Source organism: Biomphalaria glabrata, chromosome 5 (genome assembly GCF_947242115.1).
Source record: "Biomphalaria glabrata chromosome 5, xgBioGlab47.1, whole genome shotgun sequence".
NCBI classification, from domain to species: domain Eukaryota; kingdom Metazoa; phylum Mollusca; class Gastropoda; family Planorbidae; genus Biomphalaria; species Biomphalaria glabrata.
Window position 1 is genome coordinate 36,016,286 of NC_074715.1, and position 27,950 is coordinate 36,044,235.

The following is a 27,950-nucleotide window of genomic DNA, read 5'->3' on the forward strand; positions in this document are numbered from 1 at the left end:
TTTATCTGAGACCTACATATTTTCTTATACCTAACGCAGATTAATTAGTCGTCTGCTGGGGTTCAAAGTTTTGCTTTTTTTTCTTTCCTTCGCCTGTCTTCGGCGGTAGCCTTTGTTTGAGTCTCAAATGTGTGTGAATAAATCTTAAATTTCGTAAAACCCAATATTTAAATACATTATATCCTTTGATACATAGCCTACTTCATGCATCCTAATGTTATTAAAAGTAGTTGATATAGTTATATATATTATATATTTTATAGTTTTCTTTTACGTACAGAATATAGAACTAAGCACATGTAAACACCTTCACACAGTGTTGTGTGCGTGTTAAACACACGGTCAGTGTGGAGTGCACTTGATGGAAATTCTCAACATTAATTGCTAGGATTTGTGACCGAACAAGCAACAGGCTAGATGATAAATCTGTCATATTTTTCTGATAACATCTATTGCACGATAACTTCCGCAACACGGATCTCACTAAACACGATAGCCCAAAGCGAGGGATGAGAGTGGCGGTATAGCTACCGGGTACTAGACCTAGAGCTACATCATGAGTAGCTCTCACCATCACTTAGCACAGCAGGACGTTAGGCATTGAACATATTTATTGTCACTACGATCTTGTTTATTCGAATCAAACGTCTTTGGTGATACCGAGCTCTTTATGGATACATAATGGTTATACGAATAACGTAACACTGATCTATTATATAATGCTAAAAAGTACGGTGAAACTATTATTGTAAACAACTAACTTCAAAGATGCCCGTGTGATTCTTTATTGGAAGAGTAGTAGATCAATAGTCCGAGGGATATTTGTAATTAAACTCCGTCTTAGACAATCTATCAATGGCTAAACATCACATCATTTTTGTTGGCTATATACTTGCTTTAGGTCAATTTTCAGGTAAGTTTTTTTTTTTTTTTGTTTATTTTATTTTTGTTTTTTATTTGTTTTGTTTTTCCATCGATCTTTATAAACATCTGAACACTTTTATTTTGATAGCACTATAAAGAAAAGCTAATGAAAAGCTGATTTCTCCTTTTGTAAAAAAAAACAAGTAGAAATACCCAATTAGTTCAACACTTTAAGAATGCTAAAAAAAAAAAGAGAGAATTTAAAATACCTAGCGGTGGCTGAGTGGTAAAGCGCTTGGCTTCCGAACCGGAGGTCCCGGGATCGAATTTTGGTGAAGGCTGAGATTCTGAATTTAGGATCTTTGGCGTCTCTGTGTCTACCCAGCTCTTATGGGTACCTGACATTAGTTGGGTAAAGGTAAATACGGTTTGTCGTTGTGGGCCACAAAACACACATTACAATATCTGCTCTTCTATAGATCGCAAGTTCTGAAAGGGGATCTTTACTTTTTTTATCTAAAATACCTAGCATCTTAGAAGTATTAAAATAAACAGAAATATTTAAGGAAACTATTATTCTTACAATTTTTTACTACAGAAACAGTTCATTTTAGTGCAACCAGATCAAGGTCAATCAAGGAAACTCTTTGTACAGAACAAAATTGATTGATCAGTGTCATCAAACTTTGAGATAGGAAGATGCAGACACTATAATCGTGTACTTAATCTAGTCATTAACGTATACTCATAGTGGCGATGTAGAAGTTTAGACAAAATCGCCAAACTTTATGACATGACAGTAAAACTATTTTTTTGTCACCAATGAGACTTTATTTGAAATGTTCTTTACTTTTATAACAACCAAAATATTTAATTGCATAAAAAACTAAGTTTTAATTTTACTATTTTGTATTTAATAAGTAAACCTCTGAAGAGGAAGACCATTTGTAAAGTCACTAACTTCAGAGATGCTTCAGGACAGATGACTAGAATGCAAAGTAGCAAAAATGCATCCAACATTGAACCATAAGTTACACATACAAAACCGAAACCAATAAAATACTCAGAGCGACACAGAGATAAGGGCACTTACTTGTTCCATATGCTAGGACAAATTAGTATAAGTGCTGCTTCTTCACTAGTGCTATTAGAGCATGGAATGGGTTGCCTGAATCAGCCAGGGAAACAAAGGACTTAGCAGAATTTAAGTCATTGATTACTATCAGAGACCAGATTGACCCATGCTAAGGGTAGGAAGTAGTTATCTTCTCTTTGACTTTGAATGTCATGTATAAGATGAGTAGGTAAGTACGAGCTGTCCTATGGTGTGTGTCTAAAATGTATTGTACATTCCTTATCTCAGCTGAACCTTAGTTTGTAGCCATCTCAACTCATGTTAGCTACAGTCTATTATTTATTTAGTTCTATTGTTGTATATTTAATGTTTTCAAATACTGTCAATGCCCATAATGCATTTCAGAGAACACAACTCTGCAAGAAAATGTAAATCTAATGACACGTACTTTAATGAGAAGAGACGTAGAGACACCTTATGAAGATCTCGCAGGTAATCATTTTCATACACATTGATATAGCTCAACTACTGCTACTATAAAACTTTGTCTCTCAAGGGGAGACCATGCAGCTTTCTGTGGAAATACACATTTCTAGCACTGTGAACAGGTTTTAAGATTCCGATTTCACTAGATGGAGGATATCACAGTGAACTTGTTAAAGCACTTCATAAGCATGAAGTAATGTCATGGTGAACTAATCACATCATGTCTCACTTCTCATCTCTCCACTTCCGTTGTGCTGTAACAGTTCACGTCACTAAATCCCTCCACTTTTCCAGGTCAGCAGGAGAGAGAGGCGGGTCCATTCTTTTAAGCCAACTTTTCTTTGGACGATCCTTTCGTCGTGCTCCCTCCACTGGACCTTAAAAGATGACTTTTGACAGTGAGTCATGTCTGACAAAATGACCAAACCAGACCAGCTTTGAGGAGTTGTCTTTCTTTGCCAGCCTGACATTTGTAAAACATTATGCACTGGTTGTTATCTCCTCCTACTTCCTAGACTCGTATCAAGTTGTAACATTTTGAATCAAATAAAATAAGAATTCATAATCGATTAACCAATCAATAAATCAATTAGTGGTTTTATAATTTTATAAAAAAAAAAGGAAGCTTATCTCTGCAGTCGAAAGATATATATTCTTCCCCTTGTTTAAAAAAAAAAGATTTTATGAAAATCAGATTTTGCTTTGTCACTAAATCTTTCTCCACAACTAATCGCGTTTATTTAATCTTCCCAATCTCAGAGAATGGTGAAGAAGGATCAAGTCATGATGTTGTAAATGTCTTGTCGTTCTCCGCCACGTCCAGCTCATCGAACTCATCCAACACGTCGTTGATAGTCCCTCCTGGGGACAATGTGACAATGACCTGTGAAGTGGACAACACTGAAAGAGAGATTACGTTCTCTTTACCACGGAGAATTCCTGACTACACGATGGAACCAGACTATCCTAAAGCTTACATACATATCAATAACGTGTCATGTATTCATACAGATTGCTATGGCTGTATGGATTATCCAACTGAAATAGCAATCAAAGTGCCATGTAAGTGCCATAGTTTCCTATGCAATTATTCTGATTCGTTCTAGAAAGACTTATTTGAGCCTATGTTTTTGGTTGTAAAATGTTAACTAAGTATTTTATTATTTTTTTTTTTTATTTATGAGAAGAATTTAGAGATCCAGGTCGCCTACAAACTGTAGCCTAATAAGTTCGAATGTTTTCTTCTCCTGGCATCGTGCATCCAATGATTTTCTATATTACTTCCCTTTTCTTTTTCAACCCCAAGCCTCAGCATTCAATACAACGTTAAGTCTAGTTCCTTGTGTTTCTGTTGAAAGTCTAGTTCCTTATGTTTCTGTTGAAAGTCTAGTTCCTTGTGTTTCTGTTGAAAGTCTAGTTCCTTGTGTTTCTGTTGAAAGTCTAGTTCCTTGTGTTTCTGTTGAAAGTCTAGTTCCTTGTGTTTCTGTTGAAAGTCTAGCTCCTTGTGTTTCTGTTGAAAGTCTAGTTCCTTGTGTTTCTGTTGAAAGTCTAGTTCCTTGTGTTTCTGTTGAAAGTCTAGTTCCTTGTGTTTCTGTTGAAAGTCTAGTTCCTTGTGTTTCTGTTGAAAGTCTAGTTCCTTGTGTTTCTGTTGAAAGTCTAGTTCCTTGTGTTTCTGTTGAAAGTCTAGTTCCTTGTGTTTCTGTTGAAAGTCTAGTTCCTTGTGTTTTATAACAACTTTTATTATTTCAGGTGAACCGTTTTTCATTGACTTACAGCCGCCAGATTTTGAAGAGGACGTTTTCAAAGTACTTTTTTATGTGGTATCCTATCCTGAAATAACTTCATTACAACTTTGGTCTGGTGATAGCTCAATACCCAAGGATTCCATACTAGACTATGAGGGTATGGGTAGGCGTATTGAGTATACACAACTAGATTGCAGCCTCAATTATTGTGTGAATTTCACTCTGAAACACAATTCTATTTCAACAACAGAAGACATCACAGTCCGCATATCTAACAGTGTGGGTGATCTTAATATTATAATACCTAAAAGTAAGTGTTACTTAACATTGAAGAGTTTTCATAATCAATTATTTCTGTAGCACAATGCTTGTAAATGAAGAACTGGTTACAGAAGTAGCAGCATTTGTGTTTCGATTAACATGGTGCTATCAATAACATACGAACCAGAGGTTTACAAATAATTGTAATTATTTAGAAAATGACTGTGAAAACACTGGCGCAAAAAAATGAGATGATTATGTTTTCTTAAAATAAAAGTTAAATTTCTTTAATTTTTGTTTTAAAATTATGAAATGTATATTTTAATTTGAACTAAGGCGCGCATGTTTGCACACTTATTAAGAGTAACAATTAAGCTGGTTATATTTGTACTAAGAAATGACAATATTTAGATAATCATACATTTAACAAAACAAAACCTTACGCTCTACAAGGTAAAAATTTAAAATAGGTTTGAAAATAATTTGAAATGGTAGACTTAATTATTCTATTTTTATTAGCTGATAGTACAAATGTTCGTTTATGAAATGAATTGTCCAGGACAAGTCAGATGTCCTGAAATTGAAGAAGATGGAATCGTCTTTGAGAAGACCTTCCCTGGAAGTAGATTTGAGACATCATGTCCAGAAGAATACATAGGTAAGTTGTATGAAACACCTTGTCCAGAGAATACATAGGTAAGTTGCAGGCTATGAACCATCATGTCCAGAGAATACATAGGTAAGTTGTATGAAACATCATGTCCAGTGAATACATAGGTAAGTTGTATGAAACATCATGTCCAGAGAATACATAGGTAAGTTGTATGAAACATCATGTCCAGTGAATACATAGGTAAGTTGTATGAAACATCATGTCCAGAGAATACATAGGTAAGTTGTATGAAACATCATGTCCAGAAAATACATAGGCAAGTTGTATGAAACATCATGGCTTGAAGAATACATAGGTACGCTGTAGGCTATGAAATATCATGTCCAGAGAATACATAGGTACGCTGTAGGTTATGAAAAATCATGTCCATTGAATACATAGGTAAGTTGTTTGAAATATCATGGCGAGAAGAATACAATAGTAAAAGATATTCAGTTTTTAGTTTCAAATTAAAGAAAACTTAATCCTTGGGAGTATTAATCCCGAGTGGCCTGGAACGGTGATAATTAATCATCTGCATTTAATTAAGTTAACAATTTTGAGAAGTTCTTAATTTGACTTAATTTTAATTATTTAAATTTGTAATTTATGAATGTTTTAGATATATATAGCTTTAATGAATGTAATGAAATAAATGAAAAGAAATTCATAATTTTTGTCGGTGTTTAATATTTGACAAGGCACTGTTAGTAGACGCTGTGATAATGAAGGCGCTTGGGAAGCTCCAAGTTTTACCAACTGCACTAGACCTGTCTTCCAAGATGTGATCAATAAGGTACGTGTACAAATAAAATGAATTACGTATAGGTAAAAAAAAAGGCTTCTTCAATATGGAGTTTAGTTTGTCTATTTTTGTTTTCTAAACCTCTCTTCATATCTTCCTTTGTTTTCTTTACGTTACCTTGTACGAGACTTATCGTCATGGAACACATGAACACCTGCAACGTGGCAATCTGTGGACAGTCAGACCAATGGTTTGTTGACTCCTCAAAGGTCTGCATGACGTGGCTATTGGTCTCCACTACCCACATGTTGCAATTTTGCAATTTCGCAGGTCAGCGTAGAGGCTTTCTATACCTAGTGGCCTGGTCTTGTATCGCCTCAACATTTCTCCTTGTTGTTTTTTGTTTTTGCTTTCTCTTCTTCGACTATTTTATTTTGATCAAAACATGATTTAAGAAACAAATCCAAGTGTAAACAAAGAGGATATTACTGTATTTATATTTTTTGAGTGCAGAGTCCCAATATCACAAGCTTATATCAACTCACTTTGTCTGTCAGGTAAAAAGTGTGTACACGTTATTTCTCTTATGCCTATCCCCGGATTAGGATAAAATTATTCATTGACATAAACAAGACATGAATCAATTAAAAAAAGGTAAACAATTAGACACTTAACTACTGGTAAGTAATAATTATGTTTAATAGCAACAAGAGAAAATAATACTTCAGTATTCAAATATATGGCTAAATTTGTGGGGTTTAGTCCCCATAAATACATGTATCAATAAACAAAAATACTAAATTTGTCAGTTAATTATTGATTATTAATTATTTTGCGTGATATCAAATAAGGGAAATAACTTGTACATTATTGGTAGATAAAGTTTTAAGGACGAAGTTCTTCCCCCTTTAAATAAGCTTTGTTGTTGTTTTTAAAGGATATTTTTTTTATTTTGCTTGTTTCTTCTCTTCCTTTCCTTGCTTTGTCAATATCATAAGGGATACAAATGTCCCAAGAAGACTGACACGGAGAAAAGAAAAGAAAGTAGTCTCTATTCTAATTGACGAGCTCAAACAAATGTTCTTCTAAGATTTTTGTATCCCGTGAATTTCATCTTGTAACATTTGAACTCTGCTTGGCTTTGAGGTCATCAAAATGTTGCGTAATTCAAGTCAACAAGCAAAATATAAAAATACTTTTAAAATAAGAATACTAAGCTTATCTAAGGGAGAGAACCGCAAAAAATAAAATCGCATCCATAAATCTCTTTATACATAAAACAAAATGTATTACTTCCCTTTAATTGATGAACTCGTTGGTTTATTTATTGACTGGTTCGTGTCTTGTCAGGGACTAGAAATAATTATGCAAATTTCAACTTGATCCGAGAATGGGAAGTGGGAGAAATAACGTGTACAAAACAAATACTCTACATATACAGCCACATATCTCAATAATGCTGGGTTTATTTCCTTCTTTCGATACCAAATAAAATAAGGATTAATTAACTACTTTGTGAATTTATTGTACTGTTTCTTGTTTTGATCAGAGAATGTGTGTGGAAGATGTGTGTGGAAGAAATAACATGTCCAAACGTTTTACTAGACAGAGAGTTGATAGAGGCTTTGTACAAAGTAGTGAACAATCTCTTCGTAATGTTTACCTTGTGAAACAGTCTCGACGCTTTGAAATGTGTGTGCAAGCATTGGATTATTTGTCTGCAATCATTGGATTATTTGTCTGGAAGCATTGGATTATTTGTCTAAAAGCATTGGATTATTTGTCTTGAATCATTGGATTATTTGTCTTGAATCATTGGATTATTTGTCTGGAAGCATTGGATTATTTGTCTTGAATCATTGGATTATTTGTCTGGAAGCATTGGATTATTTGTCTTGAATCATTGGATTATTTGTCTGGAAGCATTGGATTATTTGTCTTGAATCATTGGATTATTTGTCTTGAATCATTGGATTATTTGTCTCGAAGCATTGGATTATTTGTCTTGAATCATTGGATTATTTGTCTGGAAGCATTGGATTATTTGTCTTGAATCATTGGATTATTTGTCTTGAATCATTGGATTATTTGTCTTGAATCATTGGATTATTTGTCTCGAAGCATTGGATTATTTGTCTTGAATCATTGGATTATTTGTCTGGAAGCATTGGATTATTTGTCTTGAAGCATTGGATTATTTGTCTGGAAGCATTGGATTATTTGTCTGGAAGCATTGGATTATTTGTCTTGAATCATTGGATTATTTGTCTGGAAGCATTGGATTATTTGTCTTGAATCATTGGATTATTTGTCTGGAAGCATTGGATTATTTGTCTGGAAGCATTGGATTATTTGTCTTGAATCATTGGATTATTTGTCTGCAATCATTGGATTATTTGTCTTGAATCATTGGATTATTTGTCTGCAATCATTGGATTATTTGTCTTGAATCATTGGATTATTTGTCTTGTCTATTCTTGTCATTGGAAATAGATACTACATTTTTTTTTAAATCAACACCCTAAAGAAATAAAAGGCATTGTCTTTAAGTTTGAAGATTAATCTTCGGCCGCACTTCGGCGTGCACATATTGTCAGACAAAGTTATCCGCTATGAGTTAATTTAACTTCTTTTTTAGCTCTCTGAGAATGTCCTCCGCAGTAACTCTTCTTTGGCTCTCATTGTCCCACCACTGTTTTTACTCCCGCTGTCTCTTTTAGAAGCCATTTGTTGCCTGGTGTTTTCCCCATTCCATTGAGGCTAAACTGAATCCTGAGTTGTTTGTTAGGGTGCTGCCGATAGGAGGGGACACCAGTTAGGCCGACCTACTTTACATTAGCTAAAAAATAATCAACTTTGACTTACGGTCATCCCCTTACGAGGAAATAAAGACCTAAATACACCCTAGTGTTATCTACGTCTCCATTCCTTCTGCTTCTGTTTATTGTAAACAGATACGCCTGATGACCTCAATACCTAGATCTCCATCTCACTGTTTGTTGGTTGATAGCTTATCAATGTTGAAACTAAGTTTTTTGGGTCCTTAGATCCCGCAAGTTGTTGTTTTCTGTGTGCTTATATCCTATCATTGATTTTGTAAAGATGACTATACTATTTAGTTATGACTGCATAAGATAGTTTGTTCTTTCCTTCAATCCTCCCAGCTAACTAGCTCCGTGACGTCAGATACTCTCGCGGATGTAGCTCAAAATGTGGCCGAAGTTTTCCAAGTGGAGTATCAGACCATCGTATCAGGGGACATCAAAAATGTGGCGGAGATATTTTCTCAGATTGGCAACTCTGCGAAACAATTCAATCTTACAGTCAGCAAAGAAACTATGGAGGTAACAAAGTATTTATTATCTATGCTTTTAGTTCAGTGCAAAGTTTTTAGTCATTTTTAATTAATCATGTCATAATTGGATAGAACCAAAAAAAGTTGATGCCGACAAAAGAAGAGCATGGACATCAAAGACGTGTGTGGCCGTGTGCAAAGATGCAGAGATACTCAGCCTACAACCCGCGGGTTATTTCCGACCCATAACTCGGTGCTATCCGGCTGCTTCAAACTTATGCCCACGGTGTTGAAAATCAATTTGTTAAATACAAAGGAATTCCGGTGGAAGGGGGGGGGGCGCTAAAATTCTGTAAAATATATTTTATAAACCTATTTGAATGCCTTAGAATTGATAGCATGTGGACAACATAAAATATATTTCAGAGTTGGCATATCATTGTCAAATTGTCCGTTTTTCGATCTTTTTATCCATGTTAAAGCTCTGTTCGCTCTTGGTTTAATGTGTTCTTTCAGCACTGATTGACATGCTGCAGAAGTCTTGTCTATACGCATGACCAAGTTAGCTAGCTTTTTTTCCTGTTCCTGAGCGACCATCTGTCATATCCTTAACTAAGTAAGCCAATAAGAAAACGATGTTCTTGTTTCTGTAGTCTAAATTGGACAGATGGACAGACACACGAAATTAATAGCGGCTATTCACCTTGCGGGGGTTTCTAATGGGACAGATGGACAGACACACGAAATTAATAGCGGCTATTCACCTTGCGGGGGTTTCTAATGGGACAGATGGACAGACACGAAATTAATAGCGGCTATTCACCTTGCGGGGGTTTCTAATGGGACAGATGGACAGACACGAAATTAATAGCGGCTATTCACCTTGCGGGGGTTTCTAAAACAAGATTATTTCGTTTAGCGAAACAAATAATAATAATAAGAGGATATATAGGCCATAGAGTGGAATAGGATGAATAGTTATCTTAGTAATTTCTATAACATTGTAGTGTACCATAGTAGGCCAATATATGTTGTGTACCATAGTAGGCCAATATATGTTGTGTACCATAGTAGGCCAATATATGTTGTGTACCATAGTAGGCCAATATATGGCGTTGTAAAAAAAAATTCAATGTTTCAGACGCTGACCAAAACTGTGGACAAATTGTTAGCAGCTGATGATTCGGTCTGGATGGAAGTGTCCAGGGATAATGTTTCCGCTGACCCAGGAGCTCAACTGCTGCTGTCCATGGAAGAGATAACACAGACTATTTTTAAATCTGAAACCTTTACTGAGGTTACTGTTAAAACAGAAAACATCGGTAAGTTAGAACTTATGAGACTTTGAACACATGACTCAGTCAAGGACTGTGATGTATAGCTTGGGATTCAGGAGATGACACAAAGAAAGAAGCTGCTATGAAAAATTCAGTTTGCATCATGTAATATCCGGAGTTTCACGTGTCTCTTACCCTCATGACCCGAGGTGAACATATAGCAGGCAGTGTCAACCGACACTGTGACATATCACACTATCAAACTTTGATACATTTTTTTGTCGGATGTGTGGCTGAGAGATCTAAACCACTAGGCTACCTAGCAAGGGGGCTTGACTCCGAATCCCGACTCTAGCTGAGGTGTGCTTTCTGAGCACCTAAATCAGCACAGCAACCTTCTCCCAGATAGCCTCTGCGTGGTCCACAAAAGAGATAGTGCCATAGCGCACTGAATATATTATAAGCGTGAAAGATGGGTTATATACAAGCAATTTAAAAAAAAATGAATCTATATTTGCCCAACAAATGAAATACAGAAAAAATCCTATTTGTCAACTGTGTAGTAAGAAGGTTTTGTGGCTAATTCAGAGGACTGCATAATTAAGAAGCTCAAGTGCGATCTCCGATGGCTAAAAGGAAATTTTTATTCTAGAGAAATCTGGCCTTCAAACAGTACGGAAATCTGCGATATGTTTTCCACGCCCACAAAAAGAGCTCAGTTAAGATCATACAGCAAACTGAGAGTTTGTATGGAGTCTATTTTTTTTTGTGGTAACTTCCAACCAAGTCAAAGGTTTTTAAAGTATTTGTGGTCGAGTGCTGACTTTATACATGCTTGAACTTTGTTACGTTTGTTTTCCACAGAGTTGGAGATCAAACAGGAAACCACCAATCAAATTAGATATCCTGACCCTAAGAGCACAGAGCGAGGAAATGAAATTCAATTTTCACAAACCAAAGAGGGTAAGTAATTGTTCAGTGGTAGTGTTATTACCGCCCCTATCAAGTCGGACTTAGTGTCCTATCTTGTAAAATTACAGATGTATCGTTTAAAATATATTATTAGATCTTCACCTTCACATGTCCATTAGGAGTTGGACCGTTGGGGCGCCACGCATGATTTATCAACTGTCTCTTTCTCTGTAATTTCTATCTTTTTACCAAGGATTAGTATCTTTCTTTAATAGACCAAGGATTTATCAATGTCTTTAGAGCAATTGTACTATAAGTCACTTCTTGAAGATGGTCTCAGACAGCGTACCGAGTAACAGATTTTCACCCGGTCTTTAGGCATGTTTACATTATAGTTTGTTTTTGTTTTTGCAGTAAGCTTCCATTTAAAAATATATATATATATATATATATATATATATATATATATATATATATATATATATATATAGAGAGAGAGAGAGAGAGAGAGAGAGAGAGAGAGAGAGAGAGAGATAAAGATATAGATATAACATTGAAAGCTTAGAAATATACAGTTCATTAAAAACAAAGACAATAATTAGAAATGAACTCAATTATTAAGGTTGTATAAATTCGTCAATTTATTCAAGCGTTTTATTTCATTTCAGAAACATTCAAATACTCTATTATCGTCTATAAAAATGTCTCTGAGAAATTTACAGTTCAAAAGTTTACTGATAACAAAGAAAACAGGTAAGTTTCAATGCTAGATTTTAAATATATTGACCTATAAATGTATGTACAGTGGATACTAAATATATATGTGTTACGTCTTCATATTGGATGAGACTCTTTAGACATGAAAACGACAAATCACAGTTTATAAATACTTTAATCTTTATTAATACTGAAAACACTTTCTTGTTCATATTCCTCCATTTTGATTCTTCCTTCCTTTCAACACGCAATCGCACCATTTCACATTCACACTAAGATGCGCACGTAACACCCCCCCCCCCCTGTTTAACAAGTTCGATGCACATCGAACGTCCAAAATACAAATCACTGAATATATTATCAGACTATTCCAAGTTAAAAAAATCGGTAACATATAAAACCATAATGTAATAACTAAACAAAATCAAACACAATATCATGTTAATACCAATACAATCCCAACATGAAATAACAATTATATTCATCACAATAATAACTGTTATTATGAGCAATTGAAACCACTTCTGTTAACATTTATCTATAAGTAATCATATTTCTATCAATACAACTCCCCACTCATAATTGTATGCCTGTACAAAACACCATCATTCCAGTCGTAATCAAATAATTAACAAACAAAGTCTATCTTGCTCCATGCATATTGTAACAACAATATTCAATTCATTACACATATATTTATTCATTGTAGAATAGAACAATAAATAATGTCCATCATTCCTACCTTTTCTAATCATATCTATATAATTCTAACATTATTGACATGCCATCCTTTCCGCTTCCCTCCTTTGCAATGATGTCCCATTGTGATTCTACTACCTAATGATCTAGCTGTACTGTTTTCTAGGCTGCTAATATCCCTCTCTTTTCTCGTATACGCCTCTTCACTATTGTACCTTGAATCCTTAATTCTAATTAACTGTTGACACTGTCTTCTAATATGCCCCCTTTTCCCACAATTAAAGCATAAGATGTATGGATTTGTACGTCTGTATGTGGGCTTATATCGCTTTCCCTGTACCACTGATTGCCTTACTTTACTTTGATTTGGACCCATTCATATTGCATTGCTTTCTACCTTATCTGTTAATTCTTTCTTCTCGTGCTCTCTGCTACCCATGTCATCTGATGTATGAGATCTTATGTCTTCTTCCACATCCCCATTTCTACCTCGCGTAGACTTTATCCCATAATATTTCCTCCAATTCTCAATCTCCCTTACTGAACATATTTTCACCCCATGAATATTCCCAATAATTAAATCTATCTCACCCTGATCTACAACACAAGCTTCCACTGTCCCCTTAACATACGGTGTGTCTATACTAACTTTAGCAATCGGTAATTGTACAATATTCCCATTAAACATAACACACTTCCTAGATTCGCCTGTATATTCATGGTCTTCCACTAAATTCTTATTCACTCCAATAATAGTGCTCCCAGTATCCCTGCTGGTCTTGGCTGCCTTGTTCCCTACGAATGTCTGAAAAATCTCCAATGTTCCAGTATCAGATGACAATGATAAGCCTTGCTCTATTCTACCTTTCTCCCAGTCCTTTCTTTCCTGTCTGTTTCCTTGATATCTTCCGTTGCGGCTATCATTTTGTCTTTCATATGTACCACTTCTATACTGTCTATCCTGTGTCTCCCTTGTTCTGTGAGAGTTATTCTGTGTCTCACATGTTCTGTTAAAGGCAACTATTTCTTCTATATCACTGCCTCTAGATAATTTCTTCTCGGGATGTGCCACTTTATAAGCCCTTATCAGTCTTACTATGTCTTCTATGGATTTCGGTTTCCTCTCCAACAGAAATATTTTTAATTCCTCCTGACACTCGTACATCACTTTGTCCAGCATGAGAAATGTCTTAAGACTGTCAAAGGTTTTTTCTACCTCAGCGGTTTCTATCCAGTTATCGAAATGGCTGCTCATTTTGTCCAAGAAGGTCTGCGGGTCATCCTCTGGTTCTATCTCACAATTAACAAACTGTTGGCGATAGAAAGCTTCTGTTTTCCCGAAAGTTCTAAGTAGTTGTTCTTTCACAATGTTGTAGTTACCCTGGTTCATACATATTTTTGAAGGCACCTCCGCTGTAAATGATCTCGACAATAAGAATGTCCATTTGTCTTCAGGGTACTCCAGTTCTCTCATTTCTATCTCGAACTTCTTCAAAAAAATGTCTATGTCCATTTTGTCTTCGTTGAATATCAAACCTTTATATTTTGCCAGTTTATTCCCTGTAGAGTCACTCTTTCTTTTATCATTCTCTTTTCCTTGGTCTGTTTTTAACTTTTTCTCTGCTGTCTCTTTTTCAAATGCTAATCTTTCTCTTTCAATGGCGACCAATTCATTTTTCTTTTCCATTTCAATTGTTACTATCTCCTTATCCTTTTCTCTTTCTCTTTTGTCCTCCTTATCTAATCTCTCCTTTTCTTTGTCTCTTTCCATCGCTAATCTCTCCTTTTCTTTGTTTCTTTCCATCGCTAATCTCTCCTTTTCTTTTTCCCTTTCTCTTTTGTCCTCCTTATCTAATCTCTCCTTTTCTTTGTCTCTTTCCATCGCTAATCTCTCCCTCTCCATTAACCTTTCTTGTACGTATTTTCTTAGTTCTGCCCCTTCAAGCTCCAACAACCTTCCCTCTTCCTTCAACGCTGCTACCTCAGCCTTGTCCGCCATAGTTGATTACTAATAATATCGAATCGAATGTTCTCCTGTCTCTAGATCAAGACTATACTATCTCTACTGTCTGCTGACAGGAGATCCCCTGTGAATAGAGGGATACGTGGGTTACCTTTGCGTTGGGCGCCACTTGTTACGTCTTCATATTGGATGAGACTCTTTAGACATGAAAACGACAAATCACAGTTTATAAATACTTTAATCTTTATTAATACTGAAAACACTTTCTTGTTCATATTCCTCCATTTTGATTCTTCCTTCCTTTCAACACGCAATCGCACCATTTCACATTCACACTAAGATGCGCACGTAACAATATGTACATATCTCTTACAATCAAATATAAGAAAAATGATTTAAAAAAATATCACTATTTTAGAGGAGACCCCAGCAGCCTTTCCGTGACCACTTGGTCAACTAACAAAAAAAAAGGCTTAAATAAGTAAAAAAAAAAAGCGTAAGGTAATTTTATGAACAAGGCAAGTAGGACATCAATCCTATTTGAAGTTATTTCCCAATCTGAGGTGTAAATTGAACTCTGATTATTCGAAGTCATCTTCTGGCCTTGGCTATTAAGAGAATTTCACTGAAGTTAAATAAACTAAATGCAAAATTTCAAATTTAAACATTAAGATAAAAGAAAATGTTTTGATTATTGCTGATTGCAATCATTGTTTTTCAGAGCCAAGGTTCCAGAAGCAACAACAGAAGTGTTGAGCTCGGATGTAATCTCTTTCTCTTTAGATCCAAAGCCAAGCACTTTGAACAACAAACCTTTGGAACTAACTTTTACAACGCAGGTAAGTTCCAAAATTCTTATTTAGACATAACAAAGTTTTAATACATTTCTAGTGATAGAGTTTAATGGATTGATTCGACAGATTAGTTTTGATTGTTTCAATTTGCTATAGGCCTACTGATGGAACTGAGAATTTCATCCATTGACATGAAGTGATTTATTCAGCCCTCTTGACTTCAAGGATTTCATCGTCATAGGATGACTTAAGTTTAAAGGAGATAATGCATAAAAATATATATCAAGAATTGATTACATCAACATTCTTTGATTTCTTTTTCCAGAACAAAACAGCCCTCAAACAGATCTGTTCCTATTTAGTTCGTTCCTCGTAAGTTCAATTTTAAAGGATTTTATATTTAGCAGTCATGTTAATGTTTCAATATTTTCTTTGGTCTTTGCATGTTTTTTTTCCATAGCTACTTTCTATTTTCCAATAGATGACAGTAGTTCTAGTATATCCAGTGAATACAATGATGTTCAGTTGAAGTTTATGTGTTGAAAATTAAGCCCATTCATAAGCATCAGTTCTGTGTTTACATTTTGATTTCTTATTGAATGGTCTCATCTCATTTTCATCGTAGTGGTGCTGTGACATTTCACGAAACTGAATCCCAATAATCTTTCCGATTAGCAGCTGTTTTTAGCAGAATATCACGAGAGATAACGCTCTATAGTTTCACGTTGCCCATCCAGCTTTTCTTTGGATGACCCTTTCTTCGTGCTTCCTCCACTGTGCCTCTATGATCACAGCAACTCAGCTTTTCCTCTCTACATAGTATTGAGGAGTTGATCTTTTTTTTTTTAAACAGATTGTTGAATTGTAAAAATACAAACTCATTTGTCTTCTTGTCCTGGTATCTGATACCCAGTATTTTTCTGTAGCATTTACTTTTAAAGAATTTCTTTTGGCCTCAGCGATTTCAAAGCCATATAGAAGTATCATTTTAATGGTTTAAAAAATTTAGTTATTAAATAAGCAAAAGGAAAGTAATAAAGATGTATCGGAGGCCCTAGGCGGCTGCCTAAATTACCTATGCCTAAGTCCGGCCCTGAGATCATGATATGAAGTCGCAGCGGGTCGGTTGCATTACATTCGACGATTTTTTTTAGTAGAATGGGCCCGTGACAAGCGTGTCGGACATGTATATTGCCCAAAGCCGATGAAAGTTGTGCACCCCGAGTCTAGTACTAACAGTTTAATACAGCTTCATTATATTCTTTAGTAAGGAAAGTACCTGGGCCACAGACGGATGCGAGACAAGACTGGTTCAGGACAAAGTTATATGTTCGTGTCAGCATCTGACGAATTTCGCTGTCTTGATGTCACGTTATGAGGCAGATGTAAGTAGAGCAAGACATTCTATCTATACAGGTAGCTCATTTCTCAGCCAAAGCAACTTATAAACTCTATTTGTTTTTCTATTTCCAAAAGTATTTTTGAGCTTTGTCAATCCATCAAGTCATCACGTACAAAGAATAAAGTAAAAAAAAAAGGCCATACAGATCGTCAGTTTCTGTACTATAATCCAAGCTGTTTACAGTTTTTCTAAACTGATAACATCAAGCTATTCCATTATTAACTTTGATATTACACGCATCAAATTGTATATCTTATATTAGCTCACAGCTCACTCCGTTTGTCTGTCTGGGTGGATTCTTTTAAAACTTGTTTCTCCAACTTCTCATTCTTGAATCAAGTTGAAATGTTGCACAATTATTCATTGTCGATGACAACGCATTAATCCATTAAAAAAATTAACCAATTTGTTAAATAATTAGTGGCAATTAATTAATTTTGTTTTATATTGAAAAGGGGAGATAAAACCAGGAATATTGAGGGAATCAGCTATTGAACGGTGATCTCCCTTCACTCAATAAAAAAAAAAAAGATTTATTTTGATATCTTGCTACAAACAGATATCACGGAATTTATCTCAGATTTTTTATTACTACATATTAACAATCATTTCTGTGTGTCGAGATTCACGCTTACAATATTCTCTCAATATCGTCTCAAGGAAACGCAATGGAGTGTGTTAAGCTTCATTTCAGCCATAGGGATTTCTATATCACTTGTAAGTTTGTCTGTAACCATAGCAGTCTACGGCCTTATGTGGAGGTAAGGAATTTGTTAGCAGTTCTCAAATTGACACAAGTTAATTAATATATACCTAACAAACATGTATATATTTCATCTATATTTGTGTTACTAGATATGTCAAGAGTGATCGTAGTGTGTTGAACATCCATCTCTGTGTGGTTTTGTTGATTGGTTATATTGTCTTCATCATAGGGATCAGCAAGACAGAGAACCCTGTAAGAAAAGTAGAACAGCGTTGTCTCCCTTTGTTTATATATATATATATATATATATATATATATAATATATATATATATATATATATATATATATATATATATATATATATTATGGGCGTAGCCAGGATTTTTTTTCGGGGAGGGTTTGGGGGGGGGGACCCCCCACCCCGCGGAAAAAAATTATATATATATATGTGTGTGTGTGTGTACATAATATTACATTCTGACCCTTTCGGAAGACGTTTATTGTTTATTGTAGACTGCCCGCCCTTGCTAGCAAGAGGGTCTGGGGGAGTTCACAGCGCTTCCCCAGCGCGGGGCGAAGCCCCGCCACCGAGCACTATTTCTGGTATTGAAAGCCAACAAAATGCATATTCTGAGGTATCTACAGTGCATTATCTTGCTATTAAAAAGTTTTATTTCAAAAACCTAATGTGCTATTCTTACTGACTTAGACCCTCTCGCGCCGTTCGGCGCATTTTCCGGCAAGCTGTTTCCGCAACTCTTATTTTGCGTAATTCATTTTGTCGGAAAACATGTCCCGCAAAGCCTCATGCGACGCTCTGTCACAATCTTACTAAGGATTCGACTCCCAGTTCGGCATATGATTTCTTTGATTTAGACCCGATCTCTATGACTGACTCCTAAAATCTGTCTTAGCCATCTTTGTTGAGACACATTTAATGTTTTTCAATTTCGGCAGAAGACTATTCACACTTTATTAATGGAGCCCAAGCCACTGGTAGAAATTTGTAACCTTTCTTGACTACGCTCTTGGAATTACATGCCTGTATTTCGCTTTAGATTTTATATCGAAAAGGAAAGTTTTTTCGTCAAATCATCTGTTGAGGGGTTTTAAACTAAGAAATCTCTGGGGGTTTTTTTTGTTTGTTTTGTTTTTAATTCAAAACCCCATTTAGCTACGATCATAGAATTTGGTGACTGTAGTTTGCTTTTAAAATAATATTGAAGAGAGAGGTTTTCAACTCTAACGCTCTGTAGGGGAATTTTAAACTTAAAACCATGTGGAGGGGTTTAAAACTTTAAAAAAAAGCCATCTGGAGGAGGAGGATTTAAACTCAAAACCCCTTTGGCTACGTTCATAGATTTTATAGTGTGTATTTGCTTTTTTTTATATTAAAGAGGTACTTTTTAGCTTCAAACCCCAACTGGAAGGGGGAGGGGGTAAACTCAAAACCCCTTGTCTACGCTCATAGAATTTTGAGTGTGTAATTTGCTTTTTTTATATTGAAGATGGGGTTTATCGTAAATTTTGGAGGGGGTTTTAAAATCAAAATCTTCCTCAACTGTGCTGTTGGAATTTGGGAATTATTGTTTGTATTTTTTTTTGTTTTGTTTTATAGAAGGGGGATTTAACTGCAAAAACCTCTGGTAGGGGGTTTAAAATTGAAAACCCCCTGTAGGGGGTTTTAAACTCAAAGGCCCCTGGTAGAGGGATTTGTATCTCAAAACCCCCTGATAGAGGGTTTTTTAAATCTCAAAACCCCCTGGTAAGGGTATTTAAACTCAAAACCCCCTGGTAGAGGGTTTTTAACTCAAAACTGTCTCGGCTGTGCTGTGGTAAGTGATGATTTAGTATTAAAATCTCACCTAAAATAAACAAAATGAAAGCAAAAATCAGTCACTTAGTTCCGTCGGGGGGGGGGGGGATTTCATTTCGGGGGGGGGGGGGGGGTTGAACCCCAAGAACCCCCCCCCTGGCTACGCCCATGATATATATATATGTAATATATGTTTCTGCTCTTGCTTTACATAAATCTTGATAAATGTCGAATGAAATAATAATAATGCTATGACATTCAGAAGACATTGACATATTTGTTTCTTCCAGGAGATACATATTATTTCAGACACTTGCTATTCTATAAACTTAATTGACTTTGGCTCTTGTCATGTTTCAGACCACATGTGCTCTCATAGCTGGATTACTTCATTTCTCATTTCTGACCGTCTTCTTCGTCATGTTGGCTCAAGGGATATTGATCCTCAAAACAGTGACGTCTGTTTCTTCAACCTCTATAGTCAAATTTCTCTACCCCTTGATGTACGGTAAGTGAATGGATTAACACGAGAATTGAAATTATATAGTTGACTTATTTCTTCTTCGATCTCATTTTATGTTGCAGGGTCCAGAGATCAGTTATCCTATATCTGAGATGAATCGCGCAGTGGTTCTCAGATCTTGCTATTCTCTGTAGTTTTTTCTTCTATAGGAGACTTATGGGGTCAGAGTCTTGTTCTGGCCTCTCAATAGAGAAGGCAGCTTTGAAGAACATGGTCAGTATTCTCTGGTGTTGCTCCACAAGGGCAAGTTTCATTAGTCCCGACTTTAAGCTTCCGGAAAATATGTTGTCTCATTCGGGTGTGTCCGGTTCTGAGGTAAAATTATCAGTTCGTCATGTCGGAGTGGCTTATACTAGGCATCTTGTTTTGGATTTTTTTTTTCTAGTAATTTGGATGAGAATTGGTCCATTTCTCAATTTAGTCTATTTTCTATCATTTTCTTCATTATTTCTTGGTAGAGAGGAATTTTCATTTGTTTGTTCATTCTTCCATCTTTTGCAAGTAGGCCAATTTCTACTTTTTCATTGCCTTCTATTTCAATGTGTGCTGGAATCCTTTGAAGAACAGTTCCCTTACTGCTGTTGTTGAGGCTTACAAGAGCTGTCCTGAGTTGATTTATATAGTAAGTATCAGAGTTTTTCAGGCTTTGGAGGACTCTGGCATAGTCAGTAAGACAATTTGACTGCTTGTTGAACTTGGTAGTTTAGTAGTGTGGTAGCTTCTAGTTCAAGTGGTCACCTTTCTTCTCTGTGACTGTCTGAGAGATCGACAGATACATTTGACTTTTGTAGCCTCCTGTAGTAGGCGATTCGATTAGTATGTTAACGCCTCCATTTGTGTTGGATTTTGGACTGAGGGGCGCCCTAAATAAATCCTGAAATTCAAAATCCAAGTTTTCATCTGGATTCGAAACCGAGACCATTCCATTTAGAAGCCAAGAGTTTACCGCATAGCCACCACGCATTTAATTGGTTCAATAAGTATGCTTATACTCGTAGCCAATAGTAAACTTATAGAAATGTACAATAAGTGAATACAGAACATAACAATTATTAAATAAAGGCCTATATTTAAGGAGTTATTAATAAATAATATTTTGTGTGTTACAATAAATAGAAGAAAAATTATTATCTTGGAATCGATTTTATATGTTAATCACATGTTTATAACTATGTTATATATGTCTATGTTCATTATCAGTCACACCTCCATTGCAATGGTGAATGATCAACAGCAAAGTCTCTGACTTTCTCAGGACTTTGTGCTTCGCAACAACATTGTCTAATTCTTAGCCACCACGTTGAAACCTTGATATATTCCATCTAGATTTATGTTCTATATTGTGCATTGCTTGACTTAACATTTTTGTAATGTTTAATTCTCATATGAATGTGTCTTTGTTAACATAAGTATTATAAAATTAGAGTTTAGCTTTGTTAAAAGGGGCGGTCGTTTAGTCAAAATGTGATTCAACTGATCGCAATTGCTCTATGTGACATGTACTGAACTAAAAATTCGAACTTGTTTTGTCCATTCGTTGTTAGAATAGACAATTACTACGCAACCGACAATTGATTAAAAAAAATACTTTTTTTTCCAAACCTATTCGAAGTACTATATACTTGAGCTAATTAAGATGGGTTCTCTTGAAATAAATTTAAATGTTAACATTGAACACAACTGGTAGACACCATTTTTATGACGATTGAAAAGCAAGTGCTTGTTGAAGAATTAAGCACACTTTATGTCACTGTAGAAATGATCAAACTACTTTCAGAGATAAACTCAACATTTTCAAAAAGACAGTTTTATTTTCCTTTATATTTGTTGATGTGATATACGTAATACAAGATATATTGTTTTACCACGCCATGTTATATAAATAACTATTTAGGGATGCTCTTTAGTTGGAGACATCTAAAACATGTTGGTGATATCTTTAGGTGGACCGTCTATTGTTGTGGTGGTATCTGTGGCTGTTACACAAGGAGCTGGATATGGCACACACAAGATGTAAGAGATTGATCTAGTATGTGATTTACTTTGAAAATTAAATGAATCGGTAGAATGAAAAATGCTTGAAGACTTTGAGAAGAAACAATTCACTGAGCCAGACAGCAGTGATGTCTAGCCTGACACCAAGGGGTTATATTCGGTCATGTGTTGAGGTCCGGCTCTTTTAAACCACATGGCCTAATTACATTGACATTGGACTAGACACATGGACTACTGAGTAAGTTAATATAAGCTTTGTAAAAACAACTGGTCAGTTCCTACGGAATTAGATACATGATTTTAGTTGTTGATCTGATCACTAGTCTTAAAGTGAGTTGTTACTTTCATTAACAGACAAGACGGAGCTCAATCTAGAAACACTTTTGTTTAAGTTTAGTGACATCGGCATGATCAACACTACAGTGGGTTCTAAACCAAATGTTTACATAGGTATTTCTCTATTTCTCATGTTATGTTCGAATATTGTAATCAAAAGACACACAAAGGCAACGAACTAAAACAGAAGGAAATGTTTCCAAAGTGTCAGAGATCTTGAGAACGTAGGAACTAGACCAAACGTGGGTCTCAAGGACACAGAGGCCGTGTTTCAGGAGTCTCAATACAGAGCCTACGTGACTAGAGGTTTACAAATGGTTGTTTGGTTGTGGCAATGAGTAGAGACACATTTCGTTTCAGATGCTGGTTTGATCCTAAGAGTGATCTCCTGTGGGCATTTGTTGGGCCAGCTTTTTTGGTTGTTTTGGTAAGTGATGTCCTTGATATTTTTGGTTCTGTCTAAAAAATAAATACATAAAATGATCATCAAGGATGGATTTCTATTTGTGACATTTGAAATATAGATCCAACTAGCATGTAGCTTTCCTGATCTATTAACTAATGAGGAGAGGGGAAAAGGGGGGACTTAGGAACAATCAGATATATATTATGATCCTAGTGTACATAGGCCTATAGGCAAGCATTTCATATTCATCAGGAATGTAAACATAAATTTTGAATGATGTTTGGGTTTTGTTATAAAAAGAAAATTGGTGATGTCTATTTAACATTTCATATGTTACACATCGTAACACAAATAAATGTAACACAACTTTCTTTACTCAATGGCTGTGTAACAACTTTCAGGTCAATGTAGTTATATTAATTGCTGTGTTACGTATCATGCAAACATCCCATGCTTTGATGGACAAGGATGTGACAAAGAAAACAAAGTAAGTCTCTAAGTAAGATGTCTGCCGTTCAGAACTAGTGCCACCGTGTAAATAGAGAGAGATAAAATAGGTCTGAGTTAAGACCTAGTGTTTAATTATATCAAACATCTAAGAGTTTTGTTATGCAGCTTAGTTCATTATTGGTTAAAACTGTACGAATAAAGAAAGAGTTTTCATCTCCACTAGATCACTCTTGAGATCTGTGTGTGTTCTGACTCCGATTCTTGGCCTGACTTGGACGTTTGGAGTCCTATCTATCAGTATTGACAATATCGTATTCCAGTATTTATTTGCTGTCAGTAATTCTCTGCAAGTAAGATCTTTTTTTTTGTCCATTCTTTTTTTTTAATCCATTCTTTTTATTTTTCTGTTTTCTTACTTCCAGCATTCTATGTAACAATGTGTCATCATTTAGAACTTTAATTTATTGTATATACTAGTAGACAATATATTTTTTAAGTTAAGAAAGCTTTTTAAAAGCAAACAGTTATGTTAAAATACTTGTTTTTAAAACTATGGATTGTTAATATTGAAGTGAAGTATTTGAACCTATTCAACATGAGCTAGCACATAATGAAATGTAGTGTTTTTAAACAATGTGGTAGTTGGAGTTTCGACTAACCTTTCTTTTGTTTTCTGTTATTTTTTAGGGTGTGCTTATCTTCATATTTCAATGTTTACTTCAGTACCAAGTAAGTTTACAAATCCGTGAATCCTAGATCATATTTAGTTCCAAGTAAGAATCAAATCACTTTACAAATCCATGAAGCCTAGATCATATTTAGTACCAAGTAAGAATCAACTCACTTTACAAATCCATGAAGCCTAGATCATATTTAGTACCAAGTAAGAATCAACTCACTTTACAAATCCATGAAGCCTAGATCATATTTAGTACCAAGTAAGAATCAACTCACTTTACAAATCCATGAAGCCTAGATCATATTTAGTACCAAGTAAGAATCAAATCACTTTACAAATCCATGAAGCCTAGATCATATTTAGTACCAAGTAAGAATCAACTCACTTTACAAATCCATGAAGCCTAGATCATATTTAGTACCAAGTAAGAATCAAATCACTTTACAAATCCATGAAGCCTAGATCATATTTAGTACCAAGTAAGAATCAACTCACTTTACAAATCCATGAAGCCTAGATCATATTTAGTACCAAGTAAGAATCAACTCACTTTACAAATCCATGAAGCCTAGATCATATTCAGTTCCAAGTAAGAATCAACTCACTTTACAAATCCATGAAGCCTAGATCATATTTAGTACCAAGTAAGAATCAACTCACTTTACAAATCCATGAAGCCTAGATCATATTTAGTACCAAGAAAGAATCAACTCACTTTACAAATCCATGAAGCCTAGATCATATTTAGTACCAAGTAAGAATCAACTCACTTTACATATCCATGAATCCTTGATCATATTTAGTACCAAGTAAGAATCAACTCACTTTACAAATCCATGAAGCCTAGATCATATTTAGTACCAAGTAAGAATCAACTCACTTTACAAATCCATGAAGCCTAGATCATATTTAGTACCAAGTAAGAATCAACTCACTTTACAAATCCATTAAGCCTAGATCATATTTAGTACCAAGTAAGAATCAACTCACTTTACAAATCCATGAAGCCTAGATCATATTTAGTACCAAGTAAGAATCAACTCACTTTACAAATCCATGAAGCCTAGATCATATTTAGTACCAAGTAAGAATCAACTCACTTTACAAATCCATGAAGCCTAGATCATATTTAGTACCAAGTAAGAATCAACTCACTTTACAAATCCATGAAGCCTAGATCATATTTAGTACCAAGTAAGAATCAACTCACTTTACAAATCCATGAAGCCTAGATCATATTTAGTACCAAGTAAGAATCAACTCACTTTACAAATCCATGAAGCCTAGATCATATTTAGTACCAAGTAAGAATCAACTCACTTTACAAATCCATGAAGCCTAGATCATATTTAGTACCAAGTAAGAATCAACTCACTTTACAAATCCATGAAGCCTACATCATATTCAGGACCAAATACATTTTCCAATAACTGAAGTGGCAAAGCTTGAAGCTGTACCTAATTCAAACTTCCACGGGGTGAAGTGACTCCAGTCTAGAGTGCCATAATCAAAGCATTAATCAAGAGTTCAGTTTAAAAAATAACACACCTATCATTGTTTGTATATCTTACTCTTGAAAGTCGCTTGCACACACACCTATAATGACCAAGGAAGAAAACTTTTAGGTTTTATAAGTAAATACACACATGCAATTTCCCTTTCAAATTGAAACCAAAAAAGAAAAAAAAAATAGGAATTAATTTGGCGTTCTTCCATTTTTAGGTGCGTAATGGACTACGAGCAATAATAAGAAGATATCGTGCTTCGTCCAGTGTGTCCAGTTCTAGAGTGGTCAGTTCTAGTCAGGTAATCATAACATTTGGTATCTGTATATTATACATTTTACTGCATGTACAACTTAACTTTGTGCACCACTGCTATAGTTTAAACATTAAAATTTATTTATATTCATGTGGGAAGCGTGGACGAGAGACTAAGTTAGCTTGAAAACTTGGCTTGTCTTGCCTACCTATGACGGGGGCTCGAGGTTCGACACCCGACTAGAGTAGAGTTTTATTTACTGAGCGCCTAAAGGCAGCACGGAAAACCTTCTCCAAGATACCCCTTCCCCCCCCCCAACCACTGGTCCACAAATGAGATTGGCCCATAGCGCTCTGAGCATGCTATAAGCATGAAAGTAGCGCTATATAAAAGCTATAATTTATATGTCACTTAAAATATTTCTTATTAATGAGATTCAAATATTCGTTTGTTTCTAGTCCATTAAATTATTTGTAAGAATGTGATTATATTTCCAGGAGAGAAGTTCCTCTGAGTCTCACGTAAGGAGAAAGAAACGATCAATGGGAGGTAAGTTTGATTTCATCAATGCCATGGAGTTGTTGGCCTTCATTTCTAGGCTTTGAGACATTAGTTTAGGATTTAAAATAGTTTGCTGTCCGAGGGAAGAGACTGGCATGTTATACTTAAGTAATAATATCCTTAAGGTAATAAATTTCTTCACATTGCAATCAGCTGTATGGGGTTAACCAGCTGTTCTAACTGAATAATTACATTTAAAGAAATAATCAAAAGAGTTAAACGATAACATAGACATGCACGTCTGTAAGAAGTGCTGTCATGATCTACACATGTATGTTTCATACTTAAGGAAGGGAGGTTCAGTTAAGTATTTTAAAAAAAGTTTGATATATTTCCAGAAGTCTGTAAGATAATAAAATATAACTTTAAAAATGTGAAAATGGAAATGATCATCTTGTAATGAATTCTCAAATCTTGAACTTTTTTACAACCAATCCTAGAAAATCATTGATAATTCTATGACATTATCGACACTAGCTATTATAACACTTAATACTTCAATAATGTTATTTAAATGTTTGCCTGTTTTTATGAATTATTTATAAGTTGTAATAAGAAAACAAAATCAATTTTCCAAAGGTTCAATTATTGTGATTTTGTATCTGCAACGCTTGAGTGTGTTTAGTCATACTTTGACTCTAAGCAACAAACTGTTTCAATGCTTAAATATTGCACTGAGCTTGATTGATGAATACTGCTGTACACGTCTTATAAAAGAGTTTTACTAGACAGTAAAATTGACTTGCATTTTCTGATAACCTAATAGTTCAAACAAAAACTAGAGTCTATTGTTCTATTATTAATTCTACTAGGTTATATTTAAATGCATAGCTGCATTTAGTGATTTTGTAAGGATGCACAATTTTCCTTTTGAGATGAAGATGCTTTTAGTATCGTCCATGTTAAAGTGTTTAAAAGTATATAACTAAAGCCTTGACATCTCTGCTGACAGGTGATGCTCTACTGAAATCTGAGTCTGAACACTTAGAACAAACAAAAATGTAGATCTAATGAACATCCTGCGACTACACTAAACTACCACATTCATGTTCTGAGATCATGTTCTGAGAACCTTCTAAACTACCACATTCATGTACTGAGATCATGTTCTGAGAACCTTCTAAACTACCACATTCATGTACTGAGATCATGTTCTGAGAACCTTCTAAACTACCACATTCATGTTCTGAGAACCTTCTAAACTACCACATTCATGTTCTGAGATACTTCTAAACTACCACATTCATGTTCTGACATACTTCTAAACTACCACATTCATGTTCTGAGATCATGTTCTGAGATACTTCTAAACTACCACATTCATGTTCTGAGATACTTCTAAACTACCACATTCATGTTCTGAGATACTTCTAAACTACCACATTCATGTTCTGACATACTTCTAAACTACCACATTCATGTTCTGAGATATTTCTAAACTACCACATTCATGTTCTGAGATACTTCTAAACTACCACATTCATGTTCTGAGATACTTCTAAACTACCACATTCATGTTCTGAGATACTTCTAAACTACCACATTCATGTTTTGAGATACTTCTAAACTACCACATTCATGTTCAAATGACTGAAGGATTACATTGAGTACAATGTCATTAAAGTGATTTTTTGTATGAATTGTTTATGATGGATAGCAGAATACCTTCCTGAAATAAAGTGTGTTTCACATGGTAAATGTTCTAAGTTTTCTTCTTTTGATAAACTAACTTTATATATAACATGGCTCAGATAGATAGAAAGAGTGAGAGAGAGAGAAAGAGATTGTTAATAAATAAACTTAAAACTTTAATACCATGTTAAGCATTA

At 35.0% G+C, this 27,950-nt stretch overlaps 1 protein-coding gene across 4 annotated transcripts; it reads left to right on the top strand.

The window, feature by feature from the left end:
* The first annotated feature begins 484 nt into the window (after positions 1 to 484).
* On the top strand, positions 485 to 27,819 carry LOC106064960 (adhesion G protein-coupled receptor E3-like). Of its 4 annotated transcripts, XR_008777927.1 has the most exons (25): positions 488 to 913; positions 2,345 to 2,431; positions 3,185 to 3,487; positions 4,175 to 4,480; positions 4,991 to 5,089; positions 5,785 to 5,879; positions 8,993 to 9,172; positions 10,265 to 10,445; positions 11,265 to 11,363; positions 11,981 to 12,065; positions 15,413 to 15,530; positions 15,811 to 15,857; positions 16,753 to 16,870; positions 17,548 to 17,648; positions 17,743 to 17,845; positions 19,771 to 19,918; positions 21,877 to 21,946; positions 22,625 to 22,691; positions 23,072 to 23,157; positions 23,344 to 23,470; positions 23,808 to 23,849; positions 25,522 to 25,605; positions 26,058 to 26,109; positions 27,074 to 27,193; positions 27,316 to 27,819. XR_008777927.1 is itself a non-coding variant. In XM_013223633.2 (24 exons), the coding sequence occupies exons 1-24, from the start codon at positions 856 to 858 to the stop codon at positions 27,124 to 27,126; spliced, it is 2,709 nt and encodes a 902-aa protein (XP_013079087.2). In that variant the 5' UTR covers positions 488 to 855; the 3' UTR covers positions 27,127 to 27,819. The 4 variants fall into 4 exon arrangements, 2 of the variants coding, with proteins under 2 accessions (XP_055885434.1, XP_013079087.2); XM_013223633.2 differs by having other exon boundaries at positions 27,074 to 27,819; XR_008777928.1 differs by lacking the exons at positions 21,877 to 21,946; positions 23,808 to 23,849; positions 25,522 to 25,605; ... (1 more) ...; positions 27,074 to 27,193; positions 27,316 to 27,819 and having other exon boundaries at positions 485 to 913; positions 23,344 to 23,407.
* Positions 27,820 to 27,950: the final 131 nt, after the last annotated feature.